The 17,160-nt window shown below is 34.9% G+C and overlaps 1 protein-coding gene and 1 long non-coding RNA gene across 3 annotated transcripts; both read right to left on the bottom strand.

The window, feature by feature from the left end:
• Positions 1 to 4,332: 4,332 nt before the first annotated feature.
• Positions 4,333 to 5,740, bottom strand: LOC130968605 (uncharacterized). Its single transcript, XR_009081707.1, has 3 exons — positions 5,259 to 5,740; positions 5,062 to 5,181; positions 4,333 to 4,950 (listed from the first exon to the last, which is right to left on the bottom strand). It is a non-coding gene; the product is annotated as an uncharacterized LOC130968605 (long non-coding RNA).
• A 386-nt stretch (positions 5,741 to 6,126) lies between these two features.
• On the bottom strand, positions 6,127 to 7,785 carry LOC130968604 (probable WRKY transcription factor 65). Of its 2 annotated transcripts, XM_057893956.1 has the most exons (3): positions 7,625 to 7,785; positions 7,242 to 7,488; positions 6,127 to 7,160 (listed from the first exon to the last, which is right to left on the bottom strand). In XM_057893956.1, the coding sequence occupies exons 2-3, from the start codon at positions 7,400 to 7,402 to the stop codon at positions 6,530 to 6,532; spliced, it is 792 nt and encodes a 263-aa protein (XP_057749939.1). In that variant the 5' UTR covers positions 7,403 to 7,488; positions 7,625 to 7,785; the 3' UTR covers positions 6,127 to 6,529. The 2 variants fall into 2 exon arrangements, with proteins under 2 accessions (XP_057749939.1, XP_057749942.1); XM_057893959.1 differs by having other exon boundaries at positions 6,127 to 7,157; positions 7,242 to 7,676.
• Positions 7,786 to 17,160: the final 9,375 nt, after the last annotated feature.

Genomic DNA, 17,160 nt, shown 5'->3' with positions numbered 1-17,160 from the left:
AAAAAAAAAACAGATAAATCAAACATGTTATCGTGACCCAAAAAAAAATGTTATAAATTAATTATAAATGTAGACGTCCTACCATTCATAACGGAATATTATTCATAATAAATTGTTATTTCGAAAAAATATCTATTATAACTGACGTTCTATTATGAGTGATAGGACATCCACACTCGTTATTGTTTTATAACACAACTTATATTTTGGATTGATTTTTATATTTTTTTTATAGAAAAATATTTATTTATAAAAATAACCAAACAATACTTAAAAGTAGAAAAAGAAAAACTAGATCTAATTCTAAATAAGAAGATAGATATTTTCTATATTAAACTATGTGTGCTTACAATGAATGCAAATTTCAATTACAAAAAAGCTCAACAAAAATAAATTTAAACCTTTTTAATTTCTACATTTACACATAATGTAGTGTAATATTATGAGATATATTTTTTAATTAAATATAAATATTTTTTTATCTGAACATATTTTTATGTAAGAAAAGTTTTTTTTATTGAATATTTCTCATAAATCTAAAGACATCTTCATTATCATCACCACCATCAACAATAACAATAATAAAGTTTTATTTCACTAAGTGGAGTAGGTTACATAGTCAAATAATGTCATTGAATCCTATTATATATGATATCTACAATGAGATTATTTACACTTAAATCTACTTTAACCACTTCGTATATGATTTTTTTGGGAGGAAAATTTTTTTCTAACTTTCACCACCTATTTATCTTCAATATGATCCACTCTCTTAAATGGATGGACTATCTATCTTTTTTTCACATGTTCAAATCATCTTAGATGAAATTCTATCATTTTTTTCAACAAAAAAAATGCTTTCAAACCTTCTCTTTTATATTTTTATTTCTTGTTTTGTTCATACATGTTTGATCGTTTACTCATCTTAGTATTTTTATCTCTAATATACTTAACTTATATTCATGCTCACTTTTGTTATCTAACACTCTATTTCATATAATGTAATTGTATAATAACTAAAAAGGTTAGTACTATGTTAAACTAAAATCTAAGCAAAAACTACCACAAAAAAATATACTATAAGAAGGTCATTAAAATCTGAATCTATAAAAAACCAAAAATATAACCACAAAACAGAAAAACTAATTAAGGAGAGGTAGAAATTAAAGAAAGAAAATAAGATGAGAAGTGAGAAGAAATGAATGGAGAAGAAAAAGAGGAAGGAAGGCAACAAAAGATGGAAGGAAGAAAATAGAAAAAAGAAAATAAAGGAGTAGGTGGAGGAAAAAAAAAGGGGTACTTGAAATAAAGGGAAGGAGATGAAGGTGGAAAGAAGAGAAGAAGGAAAAATGGGAGGAGAAGAAAAAATGTGAAAGATATACTATTATCAGGGTGATATGGCGATGATAGCGTTTTAAAATATTTACTTTTCCACAAGAGATAGAGAGAGAGACCAAATGATTGATTTTGATTGTGCATAGAAGCTACATAGACTAATGATTAATATTTAGGATGTATGTAGTTCAAGTATTATTTTGTTATAAAAATTTCATTCCCATATGAAAATCAAAGATACCCAAGAAGAAGGTGGAAATTGAAATGATGGTATTCTGATTCTCTAAAATCAAACTTGTTTAGGAATAGCTTTTCAAACTTTGAACCAATATGGGAATATGATATTCCCATTTTAAAATTTCTAAAAATTATTTATAATTCTTCCAACCACACACACCCTTAGGATCTTTTACCAAAATAAATAAAAAATGAACTCATAAATCGATTTTCTTGATCCAACATTATTTACATTTGTTCTGTTTTATTTAGAGTAAATCACAAAGAGTCCCAATTGTTTACCTATATATACAAATTTTGCATTGAATATGAGCAACTTAATATTTTTAAAATCATTCATAAATTACACCAATACCGAATAATTAGAGTTGTACATTAATCGGATAAGATATTATATTCACATTTTTTTAGGTATTGGATATCGGATATTTCTATGTATAAAAAATGTTTAAAAAAGCTCTTATTTTTATAAAAAAATGTCAATAAAACTCATTTTTTTACTTTTTTAAATCTAGTTAGTTATATTTAACTGATGGATTTGTATTCTTGTTTTTGATATTTGTATTAATTCTAATATTTTATTTTCTTGTCTTGCCTTAGTACAACAGGTTGTGTTTTTGAATGTTGTTGGTGGATAGACACTTGCAGAGACTGTTGGGGATCTTGCAATAGCAGCTGCAATGTGTAATAGGTTTATTTTCTACAACATTTTGAAATGACATTAAACTCGTTGGACTAACAAATTTTATGAAAAATGAGGTTCAAAGATGCTATTATGAACCATATCGTGCTCCTTGTTTGGATAAATAATTCTTACAACTCATGTTGAATAAGTGAATTGGACTATTTTAACTGTTCTTTCTTTCTCACTCACTAATCATTATCTATCTCCAACTTTTTTTTTCCTTTTTTCCTCTTCAGTTTCATGGAATTCTCTATTCTAAAAGGTGTTGCATTTATAGGCAAAGTTGGCCTCGGTGGAAAACTACGCATGGTGAGCAAGTTTTTTTCATTAAAATTTTGCCACTTAAATATTTGAAAGCCTAACTTAGAGTCTTCAATAGCAGTGTTGTGCTGGCCATTCTACTGAAAAGTTTAATGATATACTAATGTTGCATCCTATTTCCAGTTATTAAAGCTTTCTTTTTAATATTTTCTCACCAGTTCTTGTTGGATCTCCTATATGATTTTCTGTTGGCATCTTTTAAAATTGATACAAAAATGATATTATTTGCCCATGTTTTGGATTTGATAATTTGATCGGTATGCTTTTGACAAACAATACATGATCTATAGTTAAATAATTTTTACTACTTCATCCCTAAACTATTCACTAGAGCTTGATTGAATTTAACTAGAACCATGCATCCTACAGTAAAATTGAGGACATCATATCTATTTGTTCCATCAGATCTTTAGCTTTCATAATTTTTATTTCCTTTAAAGATGTTTGAAACAATACCTTTTTTTGAAGCTTCCAAGAACTGTAGATTGCTTTTATATATTAAGTCAAATTTTAACAAATTGGTTGTCTGATTTATTTATTTATATATCAGGTTAGCTTGGTAATCTATCGGTCTAATTATTTAATGATGCAGGTCCCAAGAATAGAAAAAAGGGTAAACACAGTGGTAAAGCTAGGCTACAGAACTTGTGTTGTACCAAAGCAAGCTGAAAAGGTTTTAGAAACGGAAGGTCTAGGAAATATGACAGTTATAGGTTGCTACAATCTGAAAAAGCTTTTCGATGCTATATTCATCACAAAATGAAAGGTTGCTAGTGTTCTTAATAATTTATAAATTTTTATCCATTATTATCACTTGGTGTTATAGCAATATAGCCATCATACTTTGCCCTTTGTTCGACATGTTTAATCACAGTCTTTTGTGGATGTGTTTAAATTATAACTATTATGTAGATAAGTACTTAAGTGGTTAAAAAAAAAAGAAGCAATGAGAAAAATAACCACGAATAAGTTTTTTTTTAAACTCATGTATGAAATTACGGTGGTTCAAAACCGTCGCATTTTTTTTAAAAGACTCACATAATTTTGCAGCAGTTTCAAAACCGTCGCAGATTTTTTTAAATCCACTTACTAAAATAGCGCAAAATCAATTATCTGATTTTACTGTGGTTGTGCCAGCGGTTCGTTAGAACTACCGCAAAACCAAATCTTCACTCCCTAAACCATAACGACGTTCTTGAAACTGCCAGTATATCATTTTACGGCAGTTTAAAACCGCCGCAAATCCATAAAAAAAACCGCCGCTATTTATTGTGTCTCTTGTAGTGGATGGAGAAGATGAAGACGCAGTCTGACTTTGAGGAGACGACGAACAAATCCGCCGATGGAGAACACGGCGATACGACGATGGAGGAGAGGCCAAGAGGAAGTAGCATAGTATGAGGAGACAATGGAAGAGACACGATGATGAGCAAGACGCTGGTGACGGAGGTAAACAATGGTGTCACGGTTATGGATGAGGTCAGAAGAGCGCGTGAGAAAAGAAGAGAGGGTCGAGGGGTAGGGGTGTATAGGGTTGAGTGTGTGTGTGAGAGATGAGAGTAGCATCGTTTTAGTATAAGGATTACTTGGTTGGAAATTGCATTTTTCAACTTTAGTATTTATATTATTCAATTATTTATTTATTAAATGTGAGGATCCGCTGATTTGCGAATTGGATACATGGATATAAATGTAATAGCTGGTATCCGATTCTATCATAATGCGGATCAAATAATATTCGTAAAATATGAATCGGATGCGGATAAATACCACAAATTTGTGAATATTATCCAACCCATGTGTAGCCCTACAAGCAATTTAAATATTAGGGAAAAGGGTAGATAGGTCCCGACCTTTTAAGTTTTTGACAAATACATCCCTGATAAAATCTAAATACAAAAAAACCTTTGACTTTAACAAATGGAGGACAATTTAATTCTTCCATCCATTTGCCTCTCATACACCAAATGGAACTAGCTGACGTGGTTGAAACGGTATCCAAGTGTCCGTTACGGTGCCACGCTAGAAGGGGGATAAAATTTGAAAGACAAATAGGTCCCTACAGATGAAAACGATGTCATTTGAGGACAGTAGCCTGAGACAAGCTTCACGGACATCCATTGAATCCTTAACATCAGGTTCAAGCGACGATCCTTCACTATCTACACACACCCCACATCAACCACATACATGCATACATACATACAACATGAACAACGAGAGAAGAGAAATAAGAGGGTAGCATTACATGACAACAATATGATTGGGAACAAGTTGACCTTTCTCTATATACTGTTTAACAAGCTTTCCATTATCACTGCCAGTGGCGATCTCAGCCCTAAGCAAATCGCCCAGCAGCAACGTGCACTAAACTATACTTCACAAATCACATACGGGTAATGAGTAAGTGAAGCGTTGAAGGAAGAAAGGGATTAATAATAATCATAATAATCATAATAAATAGGGAGAGGGAGCGAACCAACCTTGTGTTTGATAAGCTCGCATTGAGTGCCTTTTCCGGAAGTAGGAGCACCCGAAATCATAACTTAAAGAGGTTCGTAATCACGTTAAGGCTGTGTATTGATTCCAAGCGTGGCCACAATCTGAAAATCAAAGTCAACTACAGGATTAGCTGATGGAAAGGAAGATAGAAATTGAAATAGTGAGAATAGAATGATACCACGGAATTTGAATTGGAATTGGAGAAGTGAAAGGGGAAGAGGAAGAGGCAAAGACGGCAGCGCCGCAACGGAGAGTGAAGGCACAAGAAGAAGGATGATGACGAAGAGTTGAATTAGAAGAAGGCCAATAGCTAAGAAGTCAAGTAAGTGTTTTGGAATTAGTGAAGCTGACGGTGATGGATGGAGTGGCTAGGGACGTCATTGCCACCATGTTGACGCTTATGGCTTCAATTCCAATTATCCCTATTTGCAAAACGACGTCGTTTTTATCAGCAAGGACTTATTTGTCTTTTGAATTTTATCTCCCTTTTAACATAACACCGTAGTCCGTAACAGACACTTAGACACCATTTTAATCACATCAGTAAGTTTTATTTGGTGTATGAAAGACAAATGGACGGAAGAATTAAATTATCTTCTGTTTGTTAAAGTCAAAAATCTTTTTGTATTTAAATTTGGTTAGGGATGTATTTATTAAAAACTTAAAAGGTTAAGAATCTATATGTCATTTTTCCTAAATATTAAACCAATACGACAACCAGTACGGTTATATAAATAAGTATTAAAACTTCATTCATAAATCACAAGTCGTAGAGTTCTATAATTTGTTGCAATTTATGGTTTATAAACCAAAAAAAAAAAAAAACAAGCCGTTGAGTTGCATTCAAACATTCATTCATGGATTTTTTTTTATATAATCTTTTTATAGTGTAAAAATAATTTTAATTTTTTAATCAATTATTTTTAAAAAAATAAAAGATTTATAAAATAGATATACAGAGGCGTAATGGAAATGTTACCTGTTGTATGTATTCCGTGGGTAAAGCTGTGATGATCTAGTACTCTTGTAGTAGAAAATATATGACCTTCAAAAAATTTGATTACCATTTGAAGGTAAGATATGTATTGACTTATTGTAAAACTATATGATATATATGGTGCTGGGAATTGAAGGAAAATGAGAGAAAAGATGGGGGACCACACAAAAAATAATAGAAGATGGCTGGTGATAGACGGCCAAGTTATGCTAATTACAACCACGTTCAGACATACAAGATACAACACATACACATACACATACCCTCCCTAATTAATCTTTTTTTAATCTTATTTATTCCCCTTTTCATTCCCACTTGTTCCCATTTCTCTCCTTTTCTATTTTCTTTTTTTTTTTTCCTATCCTCAACAAACCGAAATTATAAAGAAAAAGAAAATAATTGAAAATGTAGAGTATCTTCCGATCCAAGCTGTAGCACCACCAGTTCCGTAATCAACTTGGGGTCCCACACCAGCGCCGCCGTTGCTCCGCCGTCTCCAAGAGCCCCCGCCGGAACACAAGGGAGCACTCGGGCAGCTCTCCGAGGTCCGCAAAGAGCGACTCGTCGTCGTCCCCCATGGGCAGCACCACCGAGGCCGCCACATCCGCATCGTCGTAGCCAGAGAATATGGGGCTGTCCAGTACGGCGGGCGAAGACGTGGTGGGAGCCCCCGAGATATCACGGAACCAGCCAAGGTCATGAATGATGGAGTCGTGGCCCTCAAGATCCGGTTCGACCGGGTCCACAAGTAGGTCCTCGGCGGAGGGCTGGGGCTTCTTAGTAGACGATCTATTGTGGTTCCGTGAAGAAGGCCATGGATGGTTGTGTTCGCATGAATATGTAACTACCAGCATGGTGGGGTCCACTCGGCTTCTCTCTACTTGCTTTCTCGCCGGACACCCCTTTGAGCTGCTACATCTGTAGTATCCTCTCGGGTAAGGGGAACCTTTTATGGGTTTCTGGCCGTACTTCCTCCATGCCCATGAATCTGAGGGTGGTGGAGTGTTGTTTTCCCCTTTTAGCCTCGGTCCTTCTCCCTCCTTTATTCTTATATGCACCACCCTTTTTTCTACGCCTCGCCTGCTTTAATTAACCACCCATCATTACTTACACATATAATTCATTTACTTAATTAATAGTTCATTATTCTTTAAATAAACTAACCTTCTCTTACTTGAAGATGATGGAGAAGAAGTAACCAAGGCATCAATGTTGAAGAGGGTGGAATTTGAAGGAGGGGAGTCCGCACCATCATTGTCTTCTTGTTCCTTCATATACAGATTTCTGCTACTCCTACTACTCCTGTTCCTCAACTTACTATCCATTGATTTGACTATTGATCCCACAAGAAACCGTAGTTGATGCTGATGCTGATGCTGAATTATATTGTGGCTGTGGCTAAGCGCCTAAGCTACAGCATTGAAATCAAAATTAGGGTTATTATAGCTAAGCTAATAGATTGTATATATTCCAATAGTGACGATGAAAATTGAAGAGAGGTGAGAGAAGAATTAAAAATGGGGATTCATGTTGACAGATTGGCCAACCTATCTCTATGGCCCTTTCTTTATTAGACGACGTGCGATCAAATACTTCATCAGATCGTAACTCATACTCATTTATATCAATAAATAAAAAAGATATCCAATTATATATGTCATATGAAAGCAACCCTAGCTTTCATTAATGTACTCCTTATTTTATATGAGATTTTTCCAATAAGGATAAGCCCTTTCTTTATTTTTTGAGGGGCCTAAAGTCTTCCCCCTCTTTTGTCATATGTGCAAGTACCCTTTCAACCAAAATTTAGTATAGTTTTTTGCTTACATATGCATCTCGCCTGCTCTCAATAAATTAACTGCTGGCTTCTTATGGATGGAATATAATGCCGCATCTAGAAGAATAATACATACACATGTATAGGATTATTAACCATTCTAATTTAGTCCCTAGCTATGATTTTAAACTTGGTTTTTTTTTTCGACATTTACAGCCTCAGTTAGGCTATAATGTAAAGAAGGTACTTAGCATATAAATTAAGAAAAAGGGTGCAAACTTTTCACCAAACTTTAAAAAGGGGGGCGGAGGGGCCTCACGATGATAATAAACTTGCTTTCTTTCCAATAAAAATATAGACATGTTGATGTTTGCATGTGGGGTTTCCTTAACCTAAACCAACGAGAATTTTATCCATATAGAAGGGATAATAATATTTATTAAATCGGATGGCTATTGTGGAATTAGAAAAAGTCTCTTTTATTAAAATATAGCTAGCATTTAATTATTAAAAAAATGTGTAATTTTATATTATTAAATATAATTTTACATTATTAAAAATATTAATAATAACTAATTAATAATTACAAATCACAAAATATACTTATTCCCTAATACTATTATTATGAATTATGTGTGTCATTACGAATTATCATCAACACCATCATCATCATATTATTTGCTATCAACATTAAATATTTAAGGGTTTTGTTCACTAATATCTAAATAACTACCATCTGTTCAAAATGTTCAAAATGTAACACGAATAAATTATTAGAAACTTAAATATTTTAAAATTTTAAATATTAAATATATTTAAACACTGTATATTTTACTAATAATAAATGAAGTTAAACCCTAAAGTAGTCTGATGATTTCAGTGGCTAAGAGAAGGGGGGTTGAATCTTAGCCCCCTTTTTGCTTGATAACACTTGCTGACTTGTCAGACTAATTCTGGAAACTTTTACTCTTTTTATCTCTTCACTACACACAAGACTTTTTGTTTTGTCTCGTCCCTAGCCACGAGACTTTTCTTTTTGTCTCGTCACTTGGCACGAGAAACTTCTGGTTTTTGCTCCTGTATAGTTGAAAATAGAAATGGAGTAGAAAGAAGAAGAAGATTGCACCCAGATATATCCTGGTTCGGCTGCTAAGTGCAGTGCAGCCTACATCCAGTCTCCATCACAAATATGATGGAATTTCACTATAATCAATCTGATTACAACTTGTAAAGTGCTAACCCAACTTACAAGGGGATTCCCACAGAATCATGATACACAACATAGATGAACAAAGGACCTCTAAGACATCTATGGCTTTTTCTTTTAATTTTGCACTCTCTGCCTTTTTCCGCTCTATGGCTTTTTTTCATACAAACCTCACTTGTTTGCCTTTTTCCATGAGACTCAAGACATGACAAAATTAAACAGAAAAATACTAAACAGAATACATTGAAGGAGAAGAGAAAACTGTTAGCTCAGGTAGCTCTGAGAACTCTGTGCCTTGCACTCTCAATTTTTTTCTCCTTTTTTCAAACAGTGGTTGTTCCCCCTTTTTTTAAAGAAGAGGAAAGCCTCCACACTTGAAGCCAAAATCGAACCAATTTCTTCCTCCTTCAATGAACAGAACCGGTTCGGCCACTTAGAGAGAAAAGAGATAACCATGTAAAACCCAACATGCAATTACCTCTAGTCCTTTCTTGATCATCACCCTTCATCAATCCGAGCTCTCCATCATTGGCTTCCTCTCCAAGATGGATTTCTGACCCTTGATGCTTCATGATGATGATGACTTCATCTGCTTCAATCTCTGCCTCAACCTTCACTTCGCCACTCTAGCTACTCCCTGTGGTGGTTGAGCAGAATCAAAGACAAGCCATGCTTCAAGAATCTCCCTCAAGCTGGCCGAATCTTCATCTTCCTTTTTGAGCATGAAGAAGCCAAGATCTCATCACAAAATCTTACCATAAGTGATGCAAATCTTAGCCACAGCTTACTTTTCTTTTTCTTTTTCCGTGCCATCATCATGATGGTCTTGTAGCTTGTTCTCCCTTCCTTTCGGTAGCTTACATTTGCTTCCATGGCTACCAATATTTTCTGTGTAATAACCGAAGAAAAGAAACAAGAAAGAGATGAATGAGAGGGAGGAAAGAGAAATAGTAGTTAATAAAACAAAAGATAAAAGTAAATCAATTTTCCTTTCTTTTTACTGACAAACGTGTAGCCTTGGTGCTTGCAATCAAATCACTTTGTCAATTTCTCTCTCATAGTTCCCATGTAATAAATGATAGTGGAATGTAATTTGAAATCCAACACATGTTTGAATTTTTGGATCTGTTGAAAACAATTTGGCTTCCCTCTTCATTGTTTTCGGGTAATGCATGAGGAATTAGCATTGCATATAATTGAGCTTAGTTTCATCAATTATTAAATCTGGCCCAAGTAATAACATATGCTTTCCTGATGAATTTTTGTTTCGGATCAAGCATAGGAAGCTCTCATAAAAAATTAACCATGGGCTTGGTTGTAATCAACATTGAGCTTGGCCCATCAATATAAAATTTCAGCCACTTAGTATAAAACATGTAACAAGGCTAGTTATTGGGCTTAAGCCAGAAATTCATTTTTTGGCCCAATGTAAAATCTGCACAACAAAATTATTAATTAGGCAAATATAAATTAAGATCAAATTAATAATTTTGTAATTAAACATTTTAATAATGTTTGTTCATCATCAAAATTAAATAAGAGTTTTCCAAACTCATCAATCTCCCCCTTGATGACAAACATTATTAAAATTGAAATGGAAAGAAATTTAGAGATTGAGTAAAGAATACTCCCTTTGAATTTGAATTTCTCCCCCTTTCTAAATGTCACATGGCTCTCCCTTAATGTATGCTATTTTACCAAGGGAAGCACTAACCTGTAACATTTAAATCAAGCTTCAAGTAACAATGTTATTTAGCATATTTATACATGATGCTAAATGCTTGATTTATGAGCAGTTTTAATTGATAATCAAAACTCATTTGATATCATAAACTGATTTACTGCTCAACCTTTTTTCATACATCAAAAGAAGGTATCCAAATATTTTTCAAATATTTTCCTGTTTAGAATATCAGAGCAAAACAACATGATGGAAAAATATTTGAAGAACAAAACAAGGCTGTTTTTATGTATCACAGATTAAAGGAACTGCCAAAAATAAATTTTCAATCCAACAAGTTTATCAATGATGAATCAACAGCCAGGCATCAAAATAAATCCAGCATCATTATAAACCAAATGCCAAATAAACTAATCATGATAAACCAAAAAACAAATGCAGTTCAAACAGTAATGACCATAGTAAAACAAATGCAATAACAACATGCATTCTTTGAACAAGGGTGATCATGAATTTTCAATTTGAAAATTTCATCCCCTGTTCCCCTGTTTTTCAGCCCCTGTTTCATTCCAATTTCAATTTTGGAACCTAAATTTCCTCCCCCTTTTGTCATCAAAGGGGCACCTGCACAAATCAGAATTAACATAACAAAATGTTCAAGATAAAATAGCAAAAGTATATCACAGTATCCTAGAGATTATCCTAAAGCAGTTAGTATCAAGTCATGCTTATACAAAAAAAGGATTGAGCCTAATGGAGCCAATATCAAACAGAGTAAAAACAGTCACTAATCATCAGAGAAGTTAATATCTTCTTCCTCAGCGTCTCCTTCACTATCATCTCCCAAGTCTTCTTTAAAATATTCCATCATCAGAGTGACCCTTTCTTTGCACTTTTTCCAAGCTTTCTCATTCTCATAAGCTTGCTTGCGGGCCTCTTTGTGGGATCGAAACATCATGTCTGCCATGTTTGAAAATTCTCCTAAAATCTGTTTGATAGACTTGATTGTTTTGGAAGATTCTGGCCTGCCTTCATAGTCACTATCCGATGCAGCAGATTTTCGCCCTTTGGTTTCCTTAGTCGCTCCTCCTCCTCTGATTGAAGACACCTTGTTTTCTACAGCCTCATTCAACAAATCAACTTTAAAGTACTCAAAAATGCTAGTTAAAAATATACCATAAGGCAGGTTAGCCTTTCTGGTGCTTCTAACAGAATCCCACATGTGCCTAATCATAATATAACCAAAGAAGATAGGGGTAGAGGTAACCAAAGCAAACAATATGAGACAGTCAGAAAATGTTACTCGGTTGTGTGAGCCGTTTTGGGGAGTCAGAATATGAGTGATGATTCGGTGAAGCAGGGAATTGACTGGTCCAAGGGCTTTGTGGGTTGGGATGGTGCCATGCAATCCAGAAAGGTTCTCGCAAATTTGCTGGAGAATAGTTTTGTGTGAAACGCCAACTTGTGTGTCCCATTTCTCCACCATGTATGCTCGTGGTCCTTCATCCTTGAAGCCCAGGGCCGCTCCAATTGTCTCAGCATCAAGGGCTATTTGAACCCTTTTGACATAGGAATGAAGGGTACCGTCAATGAGTCGCATATTGGCATAAAACTCTCGAACAAGACCAGGGTAGACTGGTTTCTTGATGAGGAGCAAAGGCTTCCAGTTGAGGAGTTCAAACAGCGAGGAGATGTTGGTGCTCTTGAGATTTTCGAGGCTAACAAGATAGGTAGTGCACAAATGACGCTTCTCCATAACCTCTTTGTGAAACTCAAAATAAGTACAGGAGTTAAATCTGCTTGGGTCAAAATGAGAGTGAGTCTTGCCATACTTGTCTCTGAATTCCATGGATTCCAAGTTTGGAGGTTCAATCGTGTCATTGAGTGCAAACCCCTAATTCTTCTGTGAGCTTTTTCCGAGGGTAGTCTTCTTCGGTGATGAGGGTGGAGGTGAAGGAGTGGGAGAAGTATGAGATTCTTGCTCTTCTTCTTCAACTACAGGTTTCTTGTTCTTGCCTCGGCCTGAACTTTTGTGGGCAATCACCTTCTTTCTCATGGTGGTTGTTTGTTTGGACGGTGGTGAAAGAGAAGATGATGAGGTTGAATGAATGTGGATATGAGTGTGGGTTTGAGGCGTTGATGGTTTTTGAGAAAGAAGAATCCTTTCACTCTTTCTTGGCGCGGTTTTCTTTTTCATGGTAATGGAGGAATGAAATATGAAAGGTTGGGGGTGATAACCGGATTGAGTGGGAGAGAAGCAAGGTGGGTGACGCATTAAATGAGGCTTGGAGAGAGAGAATGGTGGAAATAATGATCATTAGTAAGAGGTTAATGACCATTATGGGGTGGTTATTACCCAAAAAAGATGATTTCCCTTTTAACTTTTGAAATCTAAAACTGAAAAGTTGTTGCCTTAAATCAAGGGATTAGATAGAGAGAGGGATTTGATTTGACAATAACCACTTCCAAGAAGATATGATGACACAAGGAAGAAGATTCTTATTTGCATAGAGAGATAACTAACAAAACTGTTATGGTGGGGTCATGGAATTTTGGTGGGGCCATAAAATTTGAATTCTGCGTTGCCTCCCCCTTAATCATAGCTCTTCCATTATGCTATTTTTCATCTCGTCCAAACCTACGAGCAAAACAGAACAGAGTTACACATTCACAAATTTTCAATGAAACTTAAATCAAACATCCCCAAACTTTTTCTAAAGGTACAGAATCTGTCTTCACAGAGAGGTTTTGTAAAAATATCAGCAATTTGGTCTTCAGATTTTACAAATTGAATATCAATAGTACCTTTTTGCACATGTTCCCTAATGAAATGATATTTTATCTCAATGTGCTTAGTTCTTGAGTACAAAACAGGATTTTTTGAGATGTTTATAGCACTCATATTATCACAAAATAAGGGTATACTATTGATTTTTAATTTGTAATCTTCCAATTGGGTTTTTAACCAAATTAATTGTGAGCAACATGCAGATGCGGAAACATATTCGGCTTCAGCAGTGGATAGAGCCACTGTGGCTTGTTTCTTGCTTGACCACATGTTGAGTGAGCTTCCAAGGAAGCAACACATGCCGGAGGTGCTCCTCCTATCCACTCGATCTCCCGCATAATCTGCATCACAAAAACCTACTGCACAAAAGTCATCAGATTTAGGATACCATAATCCATAATTACAAGTTCCCTTAATGTATCTAATGATGCGCTTAACAGCTGTAAGGTGGGATTCTTTTGGATGAGATTGAAACCTTGAACATACACCCACACTTTGGACTATATCCGGTCTAGAGGAGGTAAGGTACATAAGTGAACCTATCATTCCTCTATACCTTGTTTCATCCACATCTTGACCATCATCATCCTTTTCAAGTTTAGTATTGGGATGCATAGGAGTGCCCATTAATTTGGAGTTTTCTAGGCCAAACTTTTTGATAAGTTCTTTGGCATACTTTCCTTGGTAAATAAAAGTACCACTAGGAGTATAGTTTGTTTAATTTGGAGGCCAAGAAAGAAAGTAAGCTCTCCCATTAAACTCATTTCAAACTCACTAGTCATGAGTTTTCCAAACTCTTCACACAAGGAAATGTTGGCCGATCCAAATTCAATGTCATCAACATAAACTTGAACAAGAAGTATATCATCATTAGATGCTTTTATGAATAAAGTAGTGTCGGTGGTACCCCTTTGAAAATGGTTTTCCAACAAGAAGGCACTAAGCCTCTCAAACCAAGCTCTTGGAGCTTGCCTAAGACTATAAAGAGCCTTTGAAAGTTTAAAAACATGATTTGAAAAATCTTTATGTTCAAAACCGGGGGGTTGAGCCACATACACTTCTCTATCAATAAAGTCATTAAAAAAAGCACATTTAACATCCATTTGAAACATTTTGAAACCCTTATGGGCAGCATAGGCAAGAAGCAACCTAATTGCTTCCATTCTAGCTACCGGAGCAAAAGACTCATCAAAATCTATTCCCTCTTCTTGATCGTAACCTTGGGCCACTAATCTAGCCTTGTTACGAACAACTTGTCCATCCTCACCAAGTTTATTTTTAAACACCCACTTAGTACCGGTAACTTTCTTACCATCCGGATGAGGTACTAGTGTCCAAACCTTATTTTTATCAAATTGAGCAAGCTCCTCTTGCATTGCTTTGACCCATGATGGATCCTCAAGAGCTTGTTTGACATTGTTGGGCTCTATTTGTGACAAGAGAGCAAGATTGCTATGTTCGGTTTGCCTTTTGGTGGATGATCTTGTTGTTACTCCTTGAGAGGGATCACCAATGATGAAGTCATGAGGATATCCCTTCATAGACTTCTATTCTCTAGACTTTCGGACAGGTGTAGAGCTTTGATGAACTTCTGGTGGTCTTACTGTTTCAGTTGCTCGTGCCTGCTCAGGAGACAAAACGGAAGTTTCTCCTCTAATCTGACGAGACAAAACTGGACTAGCAGATTCTTCATTCTGGACAGATTTAGAATTTTCTTTGCTTGTTCCAGCTCCTTCTCCATCTGAATCATTATCTATCACAGTACTGGGAATTAAGTTAGAATCACAAAAGGTAACATGTATGGATTCCTCTATTGTCCTATGCTCTTTGAGATAAACTCTATAGGCCTTGCTTGTGGTGGAATATCCAACAAACATTCCTTCATAGGATTTTGGATCAAATTTTCCAAGGTTTTCCTTATTGTTAAGTACAAAGAATTTGCATCCAAAAACATGAAAGTACTTAAGATTTGGAGGGGTTCCTTTCCATAGCTCATAAGGAGTTTTCTTTAACCCTTTTCTAATGATTGTTCTATTCAAAATATAACATGCTGTGTTCACAGCTTCAACCCATAAAAATTTAGGAATCTCATTTTCACATAGCATAGCCCTAGTCATTTCTTGAAGGCTTCGATTCCTTCTTTCAACCACCCCATTTTGTTGGGGTGTTCTAGGGCATGAAAAATTATGAGAAATTCCTAAGTCATCACAGAATTTTTCAAAATCTTGATTTTCAAATTCTCTTCCATGATCATTTCTCAAATGGGCAATTTTCAAATCCTTTTCATTTTGAATTTTCTTGCAAAGGGTGGAGAAGGCATAAAATGCATCATTCTTATGAGCAAGGAAAAGTACCCAACCAAATCTAGAGTAATCATCTACCACTACAAGACCATAGTGTTTACCTCCTAAACTTTGAGTTCTAGTAGGACCAAAAAGATCAATATGCAACATTTCTAATGGCCTTTTGGTTGAGATTCCATCTTTTGATTTAAAAGAATATTTTACTTGCTTGCCCAATTGACATGCATCACAAGTAAGATCCTTATCAACTTTCTATGCCAAAGCTATTTTTCAGATTCAAAAGATGTAAAGCATGTTACATTTTGTTCCTTTAAATCCTCAAGAGTTAATCCATACACATTGTTGCATCTCTTGGCTTCAAATAAAATATCCCCAGTTTTCTCACAAACAACCAAACAAACAAACTTCTTAAAAATAACATCAAAACCTAAATCACACAATTGACTAACACTAAGTAAGTTATGTTTCAAACCATTTACAAGAAGCACATCATTTATACAAGATGAAAAGTTTTTACCAACTTTCCCAACAGCCACTATTTTTCCTTTTGCATCATCACCGAAAGTGACAAATCCTCCATCATATTCATCAAGCTTTATGAAGAAAGTTGTCTTTCCGATAATATGCCTAGAGTATCCGCTATCCATGTACCACATATTTTCTTTCTTCTTGGATGCTAGGCATACCTACAAAATAAACTCAAGTGACCTTAGGTATCCAAATTTTCTTGGATCCTTTCACGTTAAACCATCTCTTATGTCCCAAATCATTGTAATAAAAAACAACTTTACAAACTTTATCACCAATCATTCTTTCACCAAAGAAACATTGAATAGGAAAGTGTCCACTTCGATTGCATAGCCTACAAAATCTTGGAGTTGCTGTTTTGTTAAAGTAAGTTGGGTCTTGATACTTTGTATCATTTGAAGATGAAGCAATGTTTTCAAAATGTGATTTTTCAGATTTATAAAAACCCAACCCAGCTTTATCATAAAGAGGTTTTTGACTAGCCAAGATTTGATTCAAATTTTCAGAACTTTGGGTGAACTTGGCTAAGTCTTCCTTAAGTCTTTTAACCTCTTTAAGCAACTCTTCATTTTGCTTAAAACAATTCACATATGTAAGGACAGAATGGTCACTTTCACAACTTCTAACTTGGGCTTTTAACTGCTTATTCTCTTCCACAAGATCACAAGCAGTTTCGGCCTCTCTTAATTTTTCTTTGAGAAAATCATTTTCAACTTTAAGAATGAAATTTTGTTGTTCAAGATCTTGATTATCAATCAAAAAACATCTTATTTTTTCAGAGAGGTGATCTATTATAAGA

This window comes from Arachis stenosperma, chromosome 3 (genome assembly GCF_014773155.1).
Source record: "Arachis stenosperma cultivar V10309 chromosome 3, arast.V10309.gnm1.PFL2, whole genome shotgun sequence".
NCBI classification, from domain to species: domain Eukaryota; kingdom Viridiplantae; phylum Streptophyta; class Magnoliopsida; order Fabales; family Fabaceae; genus Arachis; species Arachis stenosperma.
This window is presented reverse-complemented; position numbering and strand designations above follow the sequence as displayed.

Excerpts from the sequence above, each read along its gene's own strand:
- LOC130968604 (XM_057893956.1), bottom strand. The coding sequence starts at position 7,402 with ATGGATAGTAAGTTGAGGAACAGGAGTAGTAGGAGTAGCAGAAATCTG. Across the intron at positions 7,161-7,241 it reads TCATCTTCAAGTAAGAGAAG|CAGGCGAGGCGTAGAAAAAA; the intron begins GTTAGTTTATTT and ends GGTTAATTAAAG.